At 58.5% G+C, this 21,167-nt stretch overlaps 2 protein-coding genes across 3 annotated transcripts; both read right to left on the bottom strand.

Annotated features, from left to right (window-relative positions):
* Positions 1–3: 3 nt before the first annotated feature.
* NUDT18 (nudix hydrolase 18) lies at positions 4–2,772 on the bottom strand. The gene is made up of 3 exons (XM_082615937.1): positions 2,495–2,772; positions 1,349–1,562; positions 4–1,099 (listed from the first exon to the last, which is right to left on the bottom strand). The coding sequence occupies exons 1-3, from the start codon at positions 2,654–2,656 to the stop codon at positions 504–506; spliced, it is 972 nt and encodes a 323-aa protein (XP_082472063.1). The 5' UTR covers positions 2,657–2,772; the 3' UTR covers positions 4–503.
* Positions 2,773–8,366: 5,594 nt separating this feature from the next.
* Positions 8,367–20,987, bottom strand: HR (HR lysine demethylase and nuclear receptor corepressor; the record flags this gene model as incomplete). Of its 2 annotated transcripts, XM_082619048.1 has the most annotated exons (18): positions 8,367–8,429; positions 8,567–8,695; positions 9,098–9,262; positions 11,137–11,252; positions 11,351–11,470; positions 11,592–11,722; positions 11,899–11,968; positions 12,168–12,333; positions 12,532–12,768; positions 12,885–13,048; positions 13,444–13,525; positions 14,377–14,492; positions 14,672–14,761; positions 15,628–15,792; positions 17,233–17,420; positions 17,499–17,649; positions 18,890–19,637; positions 20,376–20,987. In XM_082619048.1, the coding sequence occupies 18 exons, from the start codon at positions 20,985–20,987 to the stop codon at positions 8,367–8,369; spliced, it is 3,513 nt and encodes a 1,170-aa protein (XP_082475174.1). The 2 variants fall into 2 exon arrangements, with proteins under 2 accessions (XP_082475174.1, XP_082475175.1); XM_082619049.1 differs by lacking the exon at positions 9,098–9,262.
* Between the last annotated feature and the right edge of the window lie 180 nt (positions 20,988–21,167).

Genomic DNA, 21,167 nt, shown 5'->3' on the forward strand with positions numbered 1-21,167 from the left:
AGGCAAAGTAAGCAACACCTATTTACTCAGCCAGGGACCCACTCCCTTGGAATGACCTCCCCCAGCACCCCTTCCACGTTCTAAGTGCTTGAGAATCTGGGTGAGGACCTTACTGAGGCGGGCACGGAAAACGAGGAGGAGGTGCCACCTCAGGTCCAGAAAGTCCTCACATCCCCTTAGGGAGTCGTGCCCTCATTGTGCCCTCAGGGCAACTGGGTCCTTGAGCTCTGGACTCCTTGCTCGGTCGAAGGCACTGTCCCTTCTGATGCAGTGCAGGGACCTGCTCCATGGCAATAAGAGATGGAAGTCCCCCTGGGAACCAGGAGAACTGCCCTGCTCCCCATGCAACAAGATCTCTACCAACCCCCTGTGCCTCTCAGAGGCAAAGCCTCCTCTGAAGCACAGACGCCATCATACAGGGGGTCAGACAGCCTGAGTGTAAGCGCGGGTTGTGCAATTACCGCCCATGGGAACCCAGCTCCTGGCCCACTGACGGCAGCCTCCTATCGGTTGATTGGGACAACAGATGATTCCTGAAGCCTCTGTAAGAGCTGGCTTTGTAGGTCTTCCTCCACCACCTTCCACCAAAAGAAGTTCTCACCCCGCACCTTCGGGGGCTCATTTTGGATACCTGGATTCCGAAAAGCCACCGTCACCAGCACGTTCAGGCAGATGCCATCGGTTTGGTCTTTGCCCAGGTGCTGCAGTCCAAGCAACCCCTTGGTCTCCACTGCCAAGTGGTGCAGGGTCAGACACTCCTGTAGCAGACGCAGGACGGCCATCTTGATGCCACCCCTCTGCTCTATGGGAGCAAAGCCACAGGCGGTGATGGGCAAGTGAGGCATCCCCACTGTGCCCACCAACACCCACACTGTCTGGACACTGGTAAAGGTGGCTACGAGCCGCTGGCAGACCAGACTGCAGGGAAGCTCTTGGGGCAGAAGGAGAGGGTGCCTGGCTTGCTGGCGATACTGGGCGGCTAGCTCTATCAGATGCAGAATGTCGTGGGCTCGCAGCGGGGTGGGCAGCGAGGTTCGTGGGTACCAGCCAGCCTGCAGGGACTCCGCATCTGCCTCCTTGGGAGTCTTGAGAATTCCACCTGGGGGTGACGTAGGTGACAGGGTAGGGGGAAAGGTATTATGCTGAGGGAAGTGCTGGGCCTGGCAGAGTAAAGGGCCACCCAGGCATCTAGCCCTGACCCAGGGGAGGCCCCGAGTCAAGTCCTCAGGATGGAATCTGGAGATGCCAGGTTTGTACCAGCCAGAACAGGGGCTCATCTCACCTGAGGACAAGCTGGGGAAACGGTGTCAACTGCCCTCTGCCCACACTGCCATCCACTGGGCCATACCTGTGGGGCGAGCGAGGAACACAAAGCGGATCCAGGAGGGGCCCCGCTCCTCCACAGATAGCAACGTCAAAGGCTCACATTGCAGCCCGGCCTCCTCCTTCACCTCCCGCTGCAGCGCCTCCACAATGGTCTCCCTGGGCTCCATCCTCCCCGCGGGAAGGTACCACGACCCACGGCACTCCTCCTTGGCCTCCTGGATCAGTAGCACCTCATCCTGAAGGGAGAGGAAGGATCCTCACCCACCACAGCCGGGATGGGAGCTCCTGGGGAGCAGCATAGCCAGCAGCCTTTGCTTGCCCTGGGTCCATAACGAATCTCAGATACAGCTGCTCAATACCCACGTTCTGGGGGACACCCTGAAATCGCTGCGCTCTCCAGGCCACTGGCCCTTGCGTGTCTGGGGACTGCAGCTGCCTCTGCAATTCATCCCTCTTTGCACTCAAGTTTCCATTTCAGAAAGGGGCTAAGATTCCTGGGAGCTGCTTCAGGGGCTGGAGATTAGGTGTCCCAGCGAGGGCTGCCATGTGTCCTGCACTGATTCATGTCTGCATAAGTCACTGCATATCTCTCACCTCCCCTTGTGGTTTATAAACTGCTTGGGGCCAGTCCTCACAGTGGAGTCTAGACTTTGAAACACACTCCAAACCCTCACCCCGTACAACTCCTACCTATGGCTCCGGCCCCTTCTAGCTGCTGTCACAGCAACCTGTACAGGGATCAGCACCAAAGAGAGCATCACACAGGGTGTCAGAAGGCCTGAGTGTAAGTGCAGGTTATGCAGTTACTGCCCATGGGACCCAGGGGAGGTCTCTGAAGCACTGGACAGGTCTTTAAGAGAGCCCACTCCGCGGCGGGCACTGTGCTAGATTCTGGGGAAAGGAAGAGGCGTAAGATAGCCTCAAGGAACTGAGGCCTAGAGGGATGGGACAGGCAGGCTCCTGGGCCTTAGTTTCTTTCTTTGTACATCGGGACAATCGCAGGGCTGGGCTGCACAAGGCTCAGATGTAACTGTGAGAGTGCTTTGCAAAACTGGGAAGAGCCACACACCAGGAAGCGGTGCCTGTTGCCGGTATGTCCTCTGTCCCCACCGGGGTTGCCTGCGAGCCCGGGAGGCCTGGTCGGTGGGCCTGACGGGCGGACGCTCACCTGCTCGTTGAGGAACACGGCCAGCACCACGTAGCAGACGTTCTTCCGCAGCCGCACCTGCGCCGGCGTCTCCCCGGCCGGCCCCGAGTCATAGCTCTGCACGCGCAGCCCCCGGCCCCCCAGAACGGCCGCCAGCGTCCCTGCCAGGTCTTCCGAGGCCATCGGGTCCCCAGGGAGAAGGCGGGCCCCCCGCAGACCGGCCAAGCCGGGTGGGATGAACTTGGGTGACCGTGGAACGCGTCGCACTCACACCCTCCCCCTGCGAACTCGGGCCGGACGCGCTCGCAAAGCGGAAGCGCCCGGCGAGCCCTGGCCGCTGATAGGCTGCGCGTCACCGCGACCGGCCCGGATTGGCTAGCTCGCGTCTGTCACGGTGGGGCGGGGCCAGTCCGTAAAGGGGCTGGGCACCCCGCCCTGGCAGTGCGGACCCCGCCCCACTTCTGCCTCTCTATCGGTTTCTCCTCTCTCTTTCCCGGCGCAGCCAGCCGCCAGCCAAGCTAATTCCTCCCGCGCGCACTTGTCTGCACCGGTCCCGACGATGATGTCATCCTGCCCGCAGGCTGCGGAGCGCCTCTGCGGCCAGCGACGGTGACGTTACAAGCCCGAAGACGTCCCCTGGGCCCGAAGCTTGGACCCACTGTCCAGCTTTTGTCGTAAACAAACCACGGCCTTGCCCGAAATGACACTTCCCAGATAACCTTTCTTCACTAAAAATGGACTTGGCTGTCACGTGGCAGGGAGGACACGAGCTCCTGCCTTGGAGGAGATTTTGATCTAGTTGGAGACGTGGACGTAGACATATAATGGAAAGTCAACTGATTTATAAGCCAAGGACTAAAAGATTGGTTTGGGCATGAGATGCTACAGGCGCTCAGAGGAGTGAGGGAACAGAGCTGGGATGCTCAAGGTGTGCCTGGCGATGAAAGGCGGGATTTGGGGCAGAGATCAACCTGCCCAGCCTTCAGTATTCTCCCGGCCCCGTGCCTGCCGCATTTCCCTCGCAGGGTCAGGGCCCTCTCCCCTGCGGGGGCCGGGTCCTGCTCTTTGTTGTCCATCCCCCCCCCCGCCCCCGCAGTTAACGGAGCCCTGGGATATTGAGAGATGGTGTGTGGGTTGATTTGGGGAGCTCCTGCTTCCCCCGCCGCCTGATCTTTCCTCCTCAGAGCTTCCTTTAACCTCCTCCCAGGACAGGAAGGCAGGGCCAGCTGGAATGAAGCTGAAATCAGCCAAGTCTGAGCTCTTCAGCCCCAGTGAGGGCTCCCCTTTCCCTCCTGCTGGCTTTGGGCATGTCCCTTTTGGGGGAACAGTAGCTTGGTGGAGCAGACAAAGCGCTGGACTTGGAGCTGGATGCCCAGCCGCTGCTCCCTGGCTGGCTCTGTACCCTGAATAAGTTGTGGGCCTGTTCGCTCATCCTGTATGCTCCTAACAGCTCTTCCTTCCCAGGACTGTCGGGAAGGTGAGACATCATGAGAGGAGCTCTGTGGGCTGTCTGGCGAGGGTCACCACCACCAGGCAGCCCACCAACCCTCCAGGCTGGGCCCTCCTGGCCACAGCACTTGTTGCTACCACACAAAGGTGCATTTTCATGAAAGGTGCCTACAGGGCCACCATGAACTAGACCTACTCTCGGGAATTCCAGCCACACCAGATCAGCCTCCTTAGGCCCTTCTCACATACTGAACTTACTGCAAGGTCCCTGGAGGCAGGGTGCTGGATTAGGCTGTGGAGTATCCCCGGGGGACCCGAAATCTTTTTTTTTTTTTTTTTTTTTTTTTTTTTGCTGTACGCGGGCCTCTCACCGTTGTGGCCTCTCCCGTTGCGGAGCACAGGCTCCGGACGCACAGGCCCAGCGGCCATGGCTCACGGGCCCAGCCGCTCCGCGGCATATGGGATCCTCCCAGACCGGGGCACGAACCCGCATCCCCTGCATCGGCAGGCGGACTCTCAACCACTGCGCCACCAGGGAGGCCCCCGAAATCTTTTGAGGCACTTGATGAACGCTGCTGCCCCTACCCCTATCCAAGACCTGTCACGTTCCAAACAACTGAACTCACAGGGCTGAAGTCAGGCCCCCAGGACTGCAGAGCAACTTGTCGATGTATTTGCCGCACATATATGTGTGCGTGCGTGTGCGTGTGTGTGTTTAGACCTTGCTTTTCCCATCTGTGAAGTAGGGACAGTGTTAGTCCCAGACTCCTTTCTGCCTCCCAGGGATGATTTGAGAGAGAGTGAGGTCATGTCTGGGCAGGGCTCTGAGAGTCTCAGAGGCAGCCTAAGATAAATACCAGATGTCCTAACTGACCAGAAGAGCAAAGGCTGCAGCAGACCGTGTCTCCACTCCCCCCATTATCACTGGGAAAAGCGCTCCTCTCCTGTTAAGTGGACCTAATCACCCCTGTGATGAAGAGCACATGAGAAACTTGAAAACCAGTTGTAAACTGTGAAGGGCCCCACGGGCAGAGGGCCCTTGAGAGGGTGTACCCAGGCCTTGGCAGATTCTGAGGGGGACAACGGAAAGTAGACTTTCTCAAGGTGCTGGGAGACAGAGCACACACCAGACTGAGTCAGGAGAGACCCCAAGACAGAACCGGAAAAGCCAAGGGAGGGAGGGGGTCTGAGATAGAAACTTCCAGAACCGGAAACAAAGGTAGGTCTCCATCAGGTTTGCTCTGCATTCTCCTTTCCCACAGAGGGCTGAGCACTGGCGGGCGTGGGTGGCTGAGCAGCACAGTGGACAGAAGTGGCTGAACTGGTTGGCCCCGCGGTGCAGTGCTCCCAGCACCCACAGGAGCCAGGCCTGAGCCAGCCATTTTGGGGCCTGTGGACACACGTGCATGGGAACAGGAAGGCAGTATAGGCAACCTCAGAAACAGGCCAGGCAGGCAGGGTGGGGCAAGGGTGTCTGTGAGGCTAAAGTCATTTAGGGAGCAGCAGCCCTGGCCCTGGACAAAGCAGGAAGGGTGAGGAGGATAGTAGCCCAGAGTACGGGGAGGAGGAGGTCTGGCTTCAGCCTGTGCCCTGCCACTAGCTTGCTGGGTGACCTTGCGGGAGCCACATCTACCCTCTAGGCCATCTGTTAGGTGGATGGGTGGATCCTAAAACAGAAAACTGGTGAAATCCCAATAAAATCTGTTGTTTAGCTAATGGTAGTGTTAATATCAATTTCTTACGTTTCGATCACTGTGCCACAGTTCTATAAGATGTTACGGATGAAGGGTAACTGGGAACTCTCTGTAGTATCTTTGTGACTCAACTGGAAACCTCAAATCATTTCAAAATTAAAAGTCTAAAAAAAAAAAAAAGTAGGACTTCCCTAGCGATCCTAGTGATTAAGACTCGGCGCTCTCAACTGCCTAGGGCCCGGAGTCCCCACCTGGACAGGTTTCATTCCCAGGTTGAGTTCTGAAACATTTGGCCCACCTGCTGCTCGCTAGGAGCCAGACCCAATATGCCCTCAAGGGTGCTGTGACCTGCCATGAAAGGGGAGGCCTCAAAGAGGTTTGGAGGGGAGAGGGGGCCTGTTCCGGGGCCATCACCATCTTCCCACAGGAAGGACCCCGTGTTTGGGGTTCTGGAGTGACATCAGGACACGGCTATACAAGGTGAAATGTAGGTTAGGATGGGTCACTCCGTGCCACTTGGAACGTGATCAGCTCTGAAGTGCATGTACCAGAAGGAGGAGGACAGAGGGGACAGCAAGCCCATCTGCAAAATCCATTAACACGAAGACTGTAATGTAAATGAGGCGGCTTAAGTCAGGAAACTTGGTTCAAGTCCCAATTCTGCCACTAAAATTGCTGGGTGACCTTGGGTGACACACTTAACCCCGGCCTGCCCGTTTCCTCTTCTGCAAAATGGAAATAAGTAATATCGACCCCAAAGTTGTGATAAGGGATTCAGTGAGATCCCTGGCACATAAAGTGCAGTAGTTCCTTAATTTTTTCTTTTTGCTTTTTTTCCTATCCTGTGGAAAAAAATGAAAATAACCTAGCTTTGCAAACAATGAAGAAACCTAACTTTTTAAAAAATGAGAGATGATTATGGAAATCACTGCCAAGCCACTTAAGGGAATATACACAACCATTTAAAATAAAGGTTAGATAGCAACCCAGGAAATGATCACAATACATTTTTACAGAAGGAAACCCAGCATGGCTTCCCTGGTGGTGCAGTGGTTAAGAATCAGCCTGCCAGTGCAGAAGACATGCGTTCAAGCCCTGTTCCGGGAAGATCCCCCATGCCGCGGAGCACCTAAGCCCGTGCTCCACAACTACTGAAGCCTGCGCTCTAGAGCCCGTGCTCCGCAACAAGAGAAGCCACCGCGATGAGAAGCCCGTGCACCGCAACGAAGAGTAGCCCCTGCTCTCCGCAACTAGAGAAAGCCCACGCGCAGCAACCAAGACCCAACACAGCCAAAAATAAATAAATAAAATAATAAATAAATTTAAAAAACAAAACAGGAAACCCAGTACAAAGCACCCCAATTCAACCATGTGTAAAACAGGTCCCTGGAGAACAGACTAAAGGAAATACACCAAAAGACTAATAGTGGTTGGATTGGAGGTGAGCGGAGGTGGGTCTACAGGTTTCTTTTTCTTATTTTCTAAATGTTCTGAAAGTATATTAAATTTATAATAAAAAAAATTTATTTCATAAAACATTCCCTGAACCACTGCAGGAACAACTGTAACACGAGTTGGAGGATGTTGTGGTGAGATGTACAAGGGCAGGGGAGTGGGTGGAGTCACACCAGAGGGTCCCAGGGGGAGGGAGGGGCTGTCAGCTGTCTCAGGCAACCGGCCAGTGGGCATGGGGCTGGCCATGGTTACCGAGGGCAGAAGGCTGGGCAGGGGCTCTCCCGGGCCAGACTCCCGGAGCTCCAGGTCAGGTCAGACAGGAGAGATGGGTTAGCCTGGAGTTCGTGGGGAGAGTGAGGGCTCCAGAATCTCTGGTGCCACACAGGGAGATGGCCTTGCTGCTGTGGCCCAGACCTCTGCCTTGCCCGCTGTCGCTGTCAGGAGTATCCTCAAGGGCAGCCCCCTTGGAAGGCTCCACCTGCTTCTCTGCGGGAGGGAGGGACCCTGCCCCCCACCCTAAGAAGAACAGGCAGGGGTGTTTGAGGTCCCCGTCACCACAGCCTCAGCCCCCTCCCACCCTGCTCCATTTCCACGTGTCCCCTCCCTCCCCAGTCCATGTGGCCTGCAGGAGCACGGCCAACCACACGGCAGCATTCACAAAACAACAGCCTTTAATGGAAATCAAGAAGGAAGGCGGCGAGAGGAGGGTGCAGGGATGGGGCCTCGCCCATAGCAACCCCTCCAGCCAAGCCTGGGTAGTGGCCTGATACTGCCCCCTCCCCACACTTCACAGCTCTCCGGCAAGAGGGCAGGATGTCGGTGCACGCCTGCGGTGCAAAGGGCCGCCCGGGAGCCCAGGAGGATGTGGGTGGTATAAGCAGAGCTCGGGCACAGGTGAGACAACAGGAGATGAAGCAGCAGCAGCGGGTGTTGCTTAAGCCAGAATGATTTCCGAGGTCCCCCAAGGAAGGGCTCTTGGTCTCCTGGGTTGGCGGGCAGGGGTTGGAGGGAGCCGGTCACCCCCAGTGTGAGTCTGGTACCATGGAGAGGAGCTCGGGCCGGAGCAAGTGCCAGCCTGCAAAGGGCAGGTGCGAGCTTCAGTGGTACTGTGGTTGTCGGCCTTAGGGCCCAGGTCAGGGGCAGGGAACGGTGTGCCCTGCTTGTGTCCAGAGTGGTGCTTGCGGGATTGAGCAGAAGTCCCCAAGTTCCCCGGTGCCATTCTCTGCTGAAGCTGTGGCTGGGCTGAGCACTGGTCTGCCTGCTCCCAACCCCTACCCCAGACACCTGGGATCCCCCTATTTAGCCTCTTGCAACGTTCCCACAGCCAACTTCACTGCTTGGAACACAGCCCAGTCCATCTAGGAGAAAAGGAGATGACAAGGAGTTTACAGTCACGCCCTTAGCTCTCCCTGCCGAGAACACCCTCCCTGGGTGCAGCTGTGCCGTGGGGGGAATTGGGCAGCACACCCAGGCTCCTGGCCAGTGTCACACTCACCTGGGCATAAAGCAGGCGGCAGTCAGGGGGCAGGCTGGGCCCCTGGTGGCAGAGCTGAGCAGAGAGGGCAGAGGTCTCGGGGGACAGGAAGTGCTGAGTGACACTCACTGTGCTGACCAGCCCCTGCACCTGTGCCAGGGAGGGGGCGGGCAGGAGGGTCAGTGGGGACTCAGGATGACGCACCCTGCCCCACCAGTTCCTGAAGTCTGCTTCCCCAGATGACCCCCACCCAGCTCTCAGAGAGCAGAGGCCCTGGATCCAGCACTAGCCACCCCCAAAGGGCGTGGCCAAAACCAGTCCAAGGGGATGCCAGAGACGGCACAAGCAGAGTGGGCACCCAAGGACACAACGCCCAGTTGGCTCGATGACTTCAAGACCACTAGGCTTCTCCTCTTCCCCGCAGTGGAGGCGTGACTTCCTGCTCTGCCTAGCTCCAGAGGGGAACTGAGAGGGACTGAGAACACGCTGGGGAATGCCTCCGATACTCTGAGCTCTCCGCAGGGCCCCCGCCTGCACGCGCCGGGGAAGCACCTGGTGGGGAGCCCCCGCGGGCACCAGCACGGCCTCTCCGGGGGCCTGCAGCAGAGTCCAGCAGCTCACACCCCACTCTTCCCGCAGGCGCCGCCGCAGGCCTGCGTCCAGGTAGCAGCTGCCCGGGGTGCCAGGCTCCAAGTTTCCCGCCCCGGCAGGGCACACCTCAAAGAAAAGGAGGAATGAGCAAGGCGGGAGGCTAGGGCGGGGCTGCAGGAAGATGGGGCATGGGCTGCCCAAAGGCCAGGGGCACAGGAAAGAGATGCAGGGGTCAAGTCTTGAAGGGCAGGGGGCGGACATAGGGGTGGGAGAGAAAGGAGTGGGATGGTGAAGGGCTGGGGTCTCTCAGGTTGGCAGAATAGAGATGTGGCTGCAAGGAGCTGAGAGGAAAGGATTAAGGGCTCTGAGGCTGGGGGTCTAAATTCCCGCTTTCCCCAGGGCTAGATGCCTTGAGTAGCCTCTGTGGCCCTGGCCCTGGGCCGTCTGCTCCCTCCTTCAAAGGGACCCCTGTCTCCAAAACCCAGGAAGACGTCCTGCATAACCTCAACTCATAAACTGTCTACACCAGGAGCTCTTAATTGTGGAGTCCTGTGAAGATCCTGAACTGTGTGCTACACTGTAGGTGAGCAGGTAGCTGTATGTCCCTGGGGAGACAATCCAAAGCATTCGTCAGATTCTTCTAAGATCCCAGATCCAGAAAAGGCACAACCACATGGAAGTTCTGACTCCCCAGTGGATGGACCAACCGGCTTGCCTGTCCAAGCTGAGGCCTCTGAAGCAGGCATAGCTTTGGGGGTCTTCACCGGCCCAACCAGAGCAGGGAGCTCCTTGGGTAGATGGGAATGCGTGGAGGCCAGGGCCCAAGGAACACCTGCAGAGGTGAACCCAGCATCGTGCTTCAGCTGCCACCAGCTCCATCCAGCCCTTCAGCTAGAACTTCAGCAATTACTCCTGGGCTTAGGGCTCAGGCCTCCAAGACCAGGCCGTGGGAAGAGGGGGGCTGGTGAGTCAGGTTGGACCCTTAGGGTAACCCCAGGCAGGTGCCAAGGAAGTCCAACCTGGAACTAGAGCAGTGTTTCCCAGGCCACCCAGTGAGAACATGCCCCTCAGACCTTCCCGGTGAATTATCGGGTTTGGCTATGCGGGACTGCCCACAGCCAGCCACACCCAGATCAGACAAGGCCATCTATGTATGAAGGCGTGCTGCCGTCTGCTCCCCTCTGCGTGTTCCAGCACCTGCGTGCGTCCATCCAAGTGTGTGCATCTCCTGTGGGCAGGAGGGTGGCAGTGGACAGCCACATTGACACCTGCATGTCCGTGTGTGTGCATGTGCCTGAGCAGGGGTGACACTTGGTGGGCGTCCTTTCCCCAGGACAGTCAGGGCTCAGCTGGACTTTGGAACCCCGGGGCCTTGCCCACCTCCCGCTCACTCCCTCTTCTTCTCCTTCCCTGCCCCCTCTCCTGGCCCCGTGTCTCTCTCCACCTACCACGCTGCCTCCCCTTAGCCCTTCCTTTCTAGCACCTCAAAGGGCACCTCCTCATAAGGTGCAGATTTCCGAGAGGGGAGCAGTGGGACGGATTCTCAGGTGAGCTTCCTGTTGCCCTTCGGCCAGCCCCACCTGGAGCCTGCAGCAGGGAGGCTGCCTGCCCCCAGGGGTAGCACAGTGTAGCGACCCGGGCTGGGAACAGCCACAAGCTCAGGTCCCAGCTTTACCACTCAGCTTCAGTGTTCTCACCTGCAAAATGGGAAAGCAGCAGTACCTACTGCACAGGGTGGTCGTGACAATTAACAGAGGTAATGTACCCAAGGCCCTGAGCACCGTGCCCAGCCTGTGGCAGCTCTTGCTTCATTTCATCACTAGGTCCCCCACTTTCTGTGCGCCCCACCGCACACCTCTCAGGAGGGCCCAGTCTGCCTTCTCTGTACTAGTGGAATCCAGCTCACCTGAGGCAAGGGAGCGAGCACACGGGGCACACACACAGAGGGAGAGCTTCTGGGGCTGGAAGGGGAAGGGGAGAGCTCCCGGCTCCCTCCTCACCATCTGGAGAAAGCGGCGGATGCGCTGGGCGTCCTGTGCCCGGAACACGTGCCACACGGTGCTGACCTGGCTGCCCGGAGACCAGAGCCCCTCCCCATCCAGGGCTGAGAGGAAATCTGGGGGAGAAAGACGGCTCAGGAGGGCCCAGGGACAGCAGAGACGGCACCTCGCATCTACAGCTTGCGCCAACCCTTGCTTCCGGCCCAGGACGCACCTTTCTGTGTCCGGTGCCAGGCAGGCAGTGGGGCTTCAGCACGTACCAGGACACTGACCAGGTCGGTCACCTCCACACAGAGGTTCTTGGTCCCCAGATGCCCACACTGTGGGCTCACACCTGTATGGAGGTAGAGAAAAGACACTTGGGAATGGGCCCCAGGACCTCGGCACTGACGCACGTGTTCTCGGAGATGACAGGAAGGGGGTAGGGACTGGGCAGGAATGGAGTGGACACTCACCATAGGCCGCCCACAGCTGGGGCTCCAGTGGACGCAGGACAGAGCCCCAAGGGAGGTAGGAGGCCAGGTTGAGTTTCCCATGGCGGGCACAGTACTCTGGGAGTGGCAGGCTGGCAGCCAGGCTCTCTACCCTGTGTGTATGGGGGGGGGTGGTCACGCCCAGCAGGCTCAATCCAGGCACCGGAGACCCCGTCAAAGCCCCCAAAGCTAGAGTAACTTCCCAAGGCAAGCACAGAGCACTAAGCATCACAGGGCCAAGGAGGAGAGGCAGGGAGGCCCGGCCAGCCAGCCCTATGGCACCACACACCTGCTGGTGTCCTCGTCCCCCAGAGCTCTGTGCAGCAGGAAGACCGAGCCCGCATCTGACTTTGGGCGAACTAGGGGAAGAGACAGGAAGGCCATTGGCCCGGGGAGGAGCCTCCTTGGCCCAGAGGCCCTGCTCCCGTGGCAGCAACAGAGTCCAATTTCTGCTCTGGGCTCTGCTTCCAGCTGCCCCCAGGGTCACTCTGGGACTTCGATGCCCCCCCAGCATCATAGGGGCCCCCAGCTCCTCTTCCCCACATCAGGGATACTCACTCTCAGGCTGGGAGAAGCCCTCCCAGAACGTTGTGCTGCCCAGCCTTGCGGGCTGGGGAGGTCTGAGGGGGGTCAGTTCCTGCACCTGGCCTCCAAGCGCCCCTAGAGCTTCTGTCCCCCACAGGTGGCCTTGCAATGTCCCCTGAATCCCTGACACCAACACAGGCTGTAGTGGGAAAAGAAAGGGGAACACGGGGAGAATGGATGGGGTACCCAACATGGCCAGGCCGGGGCATGGTGTAGGGGCACCAGAACGGCGTGGGGACAGGCCCTGTTGTTCCCTCTGAGGGATGGACCAGGTCTGCCTGGGCCTCAGGATCAAGGCCCTGAGGGTAGGTGAGGCTGTGAGAGCTGGGAGCCTCACCTGGCCCTGCCTCCAGTGCTCCTGGAAGAGGTGGAAGCCTCGCGGAGGCCTGGGCTCCTGCAGCCACAGCAAAGCCCCAGGGGGAGGCAGCCGGGGCCGCACCGGTGAGAGGGGCAGGCCCAGGCCTTTGCGCAGGCCCGGCCTGGCCCGCAGCCCCGGCCCCAGGGCTCTCTCCTGAATCTTCCGTTCCACTACCTGCGCTATGATGCTGTCCAGGATGTTGGTGATGCGGTCGTCCTGCGGGGAGGGAGGGGCGGAGAGGCAGGCGTGCTCAGGACCTGCCTGACCCTGCAGGGAAGGCCAGCCCAGTTTTGGCCCCACGCCCCCAGCCCTCCCTTCGTGGCCTCGCTCACGCTGGGCAGGGCCGGAGTGACAGGAGCGAAGGCCATGTGTATCCGTTCGTGCCCCAAGCAGAGTTTGACAGCAGTGGAGGCCAGTAGTTCACAGAGAGAGGGACAAGGCAGGGGCCCTTGGCCAGCACGGTCCTCTGCCGGGGTCTCTCTGGAGTCTGGGGTCTCTGTTAGGAAGGAGAGTGGTGAGGGGCTTCATCTTTCTCTCGAGGCTCCATTGCCCACGTGCTCTTCCCTCCTCTCCCAGCGGAGTCTGCTCTGTCCTCACTGGCACTGACCATCTCAACTCTGGTCTGGATGCACTTGCCTCCCACCAGCTCTCCTGCCAGCGTGTCTAGGACCTCTCCAAAGGAGGGGCTCAGAACAGGGGTCTGGCTGGAGAGGGGTTAGGAGGCTTGTCCTAAATTTTATTTAGGTTTATTTTCTTTGGAATGACTTGACAAGAGAGATGGTGATGGGGGGTGCTGGGGGAATGGCTAAAGCCATTCCAATCTCTCCTGGGGATTCCAGCCTGGCTCAGCCTCCCCCGCACAGTCTGAGCAAGGCGCAGGGGGCTGCTCACCCTCTTTAATGTCCTTGGTCCTGTTGGTATCCCTGTTGCAGGAAGGTTGTGGAGTTGGGGGAGTTTTCTCCGTCGGCTCCTTCTGTTAAATCCAGCCGCCACCCCACCCCCCATCCAACCAGAGATTTAAAAATGGCAAATGCATCTCAATCCAATTCAACCCACAGGCATTAACAGTAGAATCAATGTTAAGTCCTAAAATCGTGTTTACAAGGAGTGAAATGTCATATGATACAACGTTAGGTGGAAAAAAGTTGCCCATGGACTTATGCATACAGCACGATCTAAAGTATACTCAAAAGAGGCTGGAATAAATATATAGGCAAATGACTGGAAAGAAATATGTCAAAATGGTAACGGTGGTATTGTAAGCCACTGCTGTTTTCTTCCTTATTCTTGTCTGTATTTTCCAAATTTTCCACAGTGGGAATGTGTATGGTGCCTGGCACACAAAAGGCATTTGATAAACCCTCTCTTGAATAAATGACTTTTATAATAAAAACATGAACTTCATAAAAACTTTGTGAAATGCACACTGAGCACCTGCTCTGTGTCAGGTGCGGGGAATACTGAGAAGGTGGGCCGACACTCCACCTGTAGGAGCCTGCGCCTGGGAAGTGGAAAGACAGGACTCCAGCAGCTCTAGCAAGATGCTGGAATGAGCACAAAGAGGGTGGGACCTCCAGGCAGACAGAGAGTGAGGACTGCTGCTGGGCGGGGTGGGGGGAGGTGGGGCAGAGGCTGGAGCTCACTCCATGGATCCTCATCCCCAGGGGAAGAAGAGAAGAAACCTGATTTCACCCAGCTTCCATGTCCCTCATCATTCCCCTCAAAAGAGAAGGACCAAACCCTGCCAAAGTTAGGAATTTGCAGACACACCGCCTAATCCTGGGGCGCACCAGCCAGTGCCCTGTCCCGTGCCCTGCTTCTTACCTGCTGGCCCCCATCCCCAGGGGTCCACACCCGGGCATCAGCTTGGCAGGGGCAGTGCCCCCGGATGTCAAACTTGACCCAGACCTGGTGCATTGCAGTGCTCAATTCTGCCAAAGCTGTGAGGGGGAGAGGGGAGATGGAATTTGCCAGTGACTGCAGACAGGGGGCCACTTCCATATTGCTTGGCCTCATCAACCAGGAGAGCATGGGATCGGGCCTGAGGGGCATCCAAACAGGAAGCTGGTCTCCCCCAGGACCTGCCCTCTGTACGCCCCACCCCTCCAAGAAGGCTCACCCTGGCTGGAGACAAACTGGGTGAGCATCAGGGAACAGGCACTGTGCCCAGCCTCCTGGGTACACTTCTCCATGGACTGTTCCTGAGAGCCTGTTGGGGGTAGGAAAGGAGAAGCTGCAGGTCAGGAGATCAAGATAAACCCAGGTTAAGGTCAGGGAAGAGGAGCAAGGGCACGATATCTAAATCGGGGACCTTGAGAATCTACAAAACGTGGGCTTTCTGGGAAACCTGAGTTCCCTAGTGACATAGGATCCTTTGCTTGCAGAACGCAGAGGCGTTAATATGCTGAGTGCGTTGCAAGATGCGAGACAATCATGTAGAATATGGTGTTCCGAAAGGTTTCTGACTCTGGAACTCTTTTTGGCCATGTCTATTGGAACACTGGGAAATTTCAAGTGTTGAGGTGGCGGAATTGAGCCAAGGGAGAGAAAGCTGAGAACCTTGAAGAGAGCAGGACTTGGAATCAGAAGACCTGCCTTTAAATCCTGGGCCCAACACTTACGAGCTGTGTGACCTTGCACAAGTCACTTAACCTCTCTGAGTTTTTCTCATCTGGAAAACGGAGGCCATAATACCTACTTCACAGCGTTGTCAGGTTTAAAAAGGTGCAAGCTGAACAAGGTGAGAGATAGAGAGTAGGCACTCGGCTTCTTTTAAGGATATGGGCATGGCCCTCTGATCTGGGGAGAGGAAAAGGTCTGCTCTAAAGGGCATTGAGCAGTGGTAGCTGAGGCTGCGAAGGGAGACTTTCTCAGGGAGCCACAGCCAAGAAATGACCATGAACTTTTTTTTTTTTTTGGCCACGCCACGTGGCATGTGGGATCTTAGCTCCCCAACCAGGTAGCGAACCCGTGCCCCCTGCAGTGGAAGTGTAGTCTTAACCACTGGACTGCCGGGGAAGTCCCTGGCCACGAACTCTAGAGCAACCCTCCCGAAGCCCCCAGCTCCTTTCCTACCTTCTTTCTCCCTGGTCCTCCAAGCGCCCGCCATGTGACCACAGGCCACACACAGCCGGTGGCTGCAGCAGGGGCATCGCCAGTGGGTGTTGAAGAGTCCGTGGTGGCAGCGGCTACAGCAACGTGGAATGCCTGGGTTGTCCTCTGTCCCGGCTGGCCCCTGGCCTGCTGACCACAGGAGAGAACAGGGTCAAAGGGGCCTCAAGTCAGTGGCCCCTTTGAGGACCTCATGTGGAAGGCCTCCAGGAAGGGATGGACACACAGGAGCAGTTTCCACTGAGGGGCTGCCCCAGAAGGGAGACAGGCTCCCTTGCAGGCACCCTTGAGTACTCGACAGCCCCTGTAAAGAACCTACTCGCTGCACCGTCCGTCTGCAGCCAACCCTCCCAGGCCAGTGCAGGCTGCACCTCCCTGGCGCCTGCCCCAGGGCTCCCTGAGCCACAGGACTCCCCAAACAGTCCTTCATCTCCCCAGCCCACAACACAGTGGTGTTTCCTCAGGGGATTCCTCTGTATCTCAGAAGAGGAAACCTTGGGAGGCTGCTCCTTCCCTCACCCAGAGTTTCAGACCAAGCCCTTGTTGGTAGGTGGGAGGTTGCCAGTGAGCACACGTTCATATACTCATCGACACACACTCGTCCCATCCAGGGCTGGGTGCTGGGGATTCAGAGCTGGTCAGGACCTGGCACTTGCATTCCCAGCACTCACATCACAAGGGGGGAGATGGGCCCGTAAACATGGTAATGCTCCTGGCATCACGGAGTGGGCGCTAGAGTATGAGTGGGCTGGAAGGAGGAGGGTGGGGACAGCTGCACAACCGGCCCTGAGCGATGAGTAACTTTTCATTCACCAGGTAGGAATGGAAGGGAAGCGTGGTCCAGACAGAGGGAGCAAAGGGTGCCGAGGCCCGAGGGGGCGGACGAGCTCAGGTGAACCAAGAGGGCCGGGCAGACCGTGAGGCTGTGTGCCGGGAACCGTGATGCGGTGTGCCGGGAATCGGGGCGGAGGGGGTGGCAGGGTGGACAGGGGCTGGCTGTGAAAGGGGGAGGGGCTGGACTTCCTGGGACAAGAGGGAGCCACCAGGGGCTTCCACCCAGGGAGTGACAAGACGGCAGGAGTGTCTTGGCATTCCCTGTGGAAGGGATGCAGGAGGGAGAGCCTGGAGCCAGAGGGATTAGCTGATTGCCTCCTCCCATCTCTAACCTCGGCCCCAGTGCTACCAGCTTCCCAGGGCCCAACCGCCCTACCATCCCGGAAGCCTTCCTTCCCTTGCAAAGCTGCAGGGAGCTCCGCCCGACCCCCACCTCCCTCCCGGTGCCCTTGCAGACACTTGGCATTCAGTCTCATTTCCCCAGCAAGCCCAAAGCTCTTAGAGGGTTGGGCCAGACCAGGTTTTACACCTTGCCAACATCTCCTGTCCAGGCCAGAAACTGGAATACAAGTTGACTCAGCTGGGAATAAGGGCACAGTGGGGCAGGAGCTCTCCAGCGCTGGCAGCTGGTTGGTAGGCAGTGCTGGGGGAGGGAGGTCCCATGCTCCTGGTGAAAGCACTGACCACAGGACCAGGCCGTCCCGGGGTCCTGAACGCCTGGTGGGGCCTGCTCACCTTCCCGCTGGGCCCAGGCCAAGACCTCCCGCTCCCTCCGCAGCACGCGGCACAGTCGGTCTCCCAGAGCACTTAGCAGGTGCTTGGCGAGGCCCATGCTGAGCCCGGCCTCCTCCGGGCCAGACCCTCCTCCCTCGGAGCTGGCTGCTGAGTCTTCCTCCTGTGGCTGCTCCCCTCCCAGAGGCAATCTGGAGGTAGGGCAGAGGAAGGTGAGCAGGGAGCCCCACTGGGAGGATGCTGGGGGCAGCCAGGGGCAACAGACTCACCTGGGAACGGGCTGGGAGTGGCAGGCCGGCCCTCCCGCCTCACCAGCTGCCTGGGCACAGCTTTGGCACTGAGTCATGGCTGCCGGGGGAGCCACGCAACGTGTATCCTGGAGCCCTGGGTCCTGGAGGCTGGCCCTGATGTCTCGGGGTCCTGAGGGGACAATGTTGCTGGTCAGGAGGCTGGGCTTCCTGGGCTTCTGTGAACCCCAGGCCCTGCCTTAACACCCAGCCCGTCCCCACACACAGCCAGCGCTGCCCCTAGGCCCGGGCCTACGAGGCCTGATTCGGAACGAGGGAACCAGGCAGCTGGAAACTTCAAAAAGGCTGAGCCCGAACGTGGACTGACGGGCCAAGTTTGGGGCAGCTGGGGCGCAGGATCCAGTCGGTGGAGACTTGGGTTAGCTCCGCCTCAGCCTCAGTGATCCCGTTGGCTGTGTGACAGTGTGAAGAGACAATCCCGACGTGGACGGAGGGCGATGGAAGGTGAGAAGGCCGGAGAGTTTCAACACAGGCCACAGGTGCAGTAACCCAAGAAGTCGGAGGGGCCTACAGCTTCCCAGCCCAGGCAGAGGCCTGGAGGAGCACAGACAGACCCATGCCAGGTACAGGGGTGCAAGACCAGCGAAAGAGTCCTGATCCAGGCCCAGCAATCTGGGAGGCCAAGAAACCGAGGTGACCCCCAAGAACCGAGGCGATCCCGAAGAACCGAGGCTGGGGTCAGCAGTGCCAGAACCCTCCATGAAGGGCAGAGCTTGACAGAGGGGTCCAAGATGTGCCCAAGTCCTAACACTGGCAGAGTCCAAACTGAGTTCCCACGATCCAGCTGGCCCAGAGAGTAGTTGTTTGTTCCTGAGGTAGGACAAGGGGTCCTTCAGGAGATGTAATCCCCCCCGATGGGGGATTTGTGGGACAAGTAATCACAAAAGTGACTGTTCGTTGAGTACTTGCTAAGTGCCGTTTACGTGAATGATATTGTTTAATCTTTGCAGCACTGTTTATGGGGTAGGTGCTGTCTTTATCCCCATTTTATAGATGGAGAAACTGATTCCCAGAGAGGTGAAGTAACCAGCCCAAGATCACACAGCACCAATCAGCAAAGTCAGGAGCCAGGTATTCTGACTCCAGAGTCCACACTCTGAATCCTGTCATTATACTGTCACCAAAACGCCATGGCTCGGGAGAAGGCACACGAAAATAGGAGCCACATGCTGGACGGGTCTGGCCTGTACATGCTAAGGACTCCCAGAGAGCTATCCCATCCAGGTGGGCAATTGGACAGCTGGGTGTGATCCACTCATAAAAGACTTCTGATCCCACCTCCCTGCAAAGCCCCAGTCCCGGTGGCACCCTCCCAAGTAGGGCCCCCTGCAGGCCCTCCCCTGTCCCCTTACCTCTGTGGTCATCACGCTGTTCAGCCTCTGCCTTGTTCCCAAATGATGAGTCCAGCGGCTCCTGCCAACCTCTGGCCCCCTGCCCCACACTGCCCGGGAAAGGGCCGGAGGGGCGCTTGGCAGCTGGGCTGCCCACTGCTCCCTGGACCTCAGGGCTGCTTGCCCTCTTGAGGGCCCGCAGCTGGGCTGCTGGGCTTTCCTCCTCCCCAGAGCAGCTGTCTGGGCACCCAAACTGCTCAGAGTGTCGTGTGAGCCATGTCTTCTTCAGCTTGGTGTGATGGCTGGGCGGGCAGGCCCTGGGACCAGGGGCCTTGTTTGCTTCCTCGCTGGATTCACTCGGCCCACTGGTGCCCCCCTCCAGGTCCTTCTGGCACTTCCCACAAGGGCCAAGACCTCCATCTCTAGCTGGTGGGTGAGGTGAGCAACCGTCCACCTGGGTGGTAGGAGGCCCAGGAGAGGGGCACCTTGATATGGCTGATGGCCTCAGCTGGTACCCAAGGCTCCCGCCTCCCGGTACAGCCCAGACATTGCCATGAACCAGGCCTGGGGAACAAGTGGGCCACGGGGTCGGGGGAACAGTGTCTGGATGCCCCAGGACAAGGGGGCAAAGATTCTGATGCCTGCCGACTCCTGTCTCCCCAGTTCTCTGGAGACGCCCACCAGGGGCTGAGCCCAGCAGCCCAGGTTCCACAGTTGCCAGTGGCTCCTTTGCCAGCCTGAGAATGCTTGGATCCTTGCGGTAAAAACCCTAAAGAGAGGAGAAGGGATTAAGCTCGTGCTGACTTTGCTTCCCAGTGCTTAAAAGGATGGGCAGAACTGACAGCCAGCAGGTGTGAGCCTGTGTGGCTTTAAGGGTTGTGAAAATACTGAAGAACATACTGGTTAATAGGCGCTGGTCCCCTAACTGCCTCCGCCACAGCCCTGGCTACCACAGACCCTTCCCCAGGATTTCTCAGGCCTCCCCATAATCCAGCAACTAAAGGCTTAATGCCTGGCACAGTCAAAGGTCCTCCAGGATCTATTCAGATTGTGTGATGCCGTGTACCACACTGGATTTAAAATATTTTACATCTCATCCCTGAGGTGACCCTGGGGGTCACTTGTGGGGGAGGTGCCAGAGGTACAGGCCATGGGGCCACCTGCCCATCCCACTCCCAGATACAAGGCCTTGTCCGCCCCTCCCCCCAGGACGAGCCCACACATTCTGAGGCCCCAGTTCCCAGGGCCTTGTTCTGGGTGGACAATGCGTGAGTCAATTCCTGAAATGGCCCAAAGGCAGGTGAGGCCTAATGAAATGGGTTTGCTCAGAAGAGGAATTGCTTGGGGTTGACTATGTCTGAGGTGACAGGTTCCTCCTCTGCCTGGGTACCACCTTATCTTTTCATCAAAATGGAAGGGCAGAGTGGTTTGGCCCCGGCAGGGTTGCTCAGGGGCCACTGAGCCCCGCTGCATGAGCCCCAGGTACCCTCTCGGCTCCAACACTCACCTTGCTGCCTAAGCTGAAGGCAGAGGGCACTTTGGGCTGGACTCCGGAGTACCCCCAGGGGTGTGGGGTCAGGGGCCAGTCACATGGACGCTCTGGGGGCAGGCTGGACACTAGGTAGGGTGGCAGGCAGCTGGGCACCCAGAAGGGAGCTTGCTCAAGGATCTTGGTCTCCAGAAGAAAGGGGCAGTGCAAGGGTCGGAAGGTCACAGGGTCACTCTTGGGAGGGCCACCGTTATGCTCAGGAATCAGTGGGCCGTAGCAAGGTGGGCACGCTGACCCACAGAATGCCAGCGGATGGGTAAGCATCGCCTCCTTCCAGCACAGCGCCTCCTTGCTGCCTGACCAGCTAGCCTTCCTCTCCCCATTCCGGGGACCTTTGCCCTCCACCAATGGGAGCATGTCCTTTGGGCTCTGGGGGAAGCCAGGGGGGAGCCAGGAGCCTGGGGTGCTCAGGACACCCCTCCAGAAAGGAGCAGGCTCTCCCAGGCACAGTGCTGCAGGGCTCAGGCCATCCTGTGGTGGGGTATCCGGCTCTGGTCCCACGATGCCATTCTCAGGGGCTGTCTCCTCCCAGGCTGGGCTGTCCTTCAGGAAGCTGGGCATACTCTCCATCACTCTCCTGCCCTCATGGGGCTCTCCCAGAGGGGGTCCCTGGAGCATAACCACCAAGGCATGAGCTGCTTAGGCACATACCTCAAGCACCCTACCGCCTGGTACAGAGTGGGCACCGCCCTGGCAGCCCCAAGGCACCCCAAACCAGTAAGACAAGTGACAACCTACAACTGGGCTCCA

This window comes from Mesoplodon mirus, assembly GCF_964341445.2.
Source record: "Mesoplodon mirus genome assembly, chromosome: 1".
In the NCBI taxonomy this organism is placed as follows: domain Eukaryota; kingdom Metazoa; phylum Chordata; class Mammalia; order Artiodactyla; family Ziphiidae; genus Mesoplodon; species Mesoplodon mirus.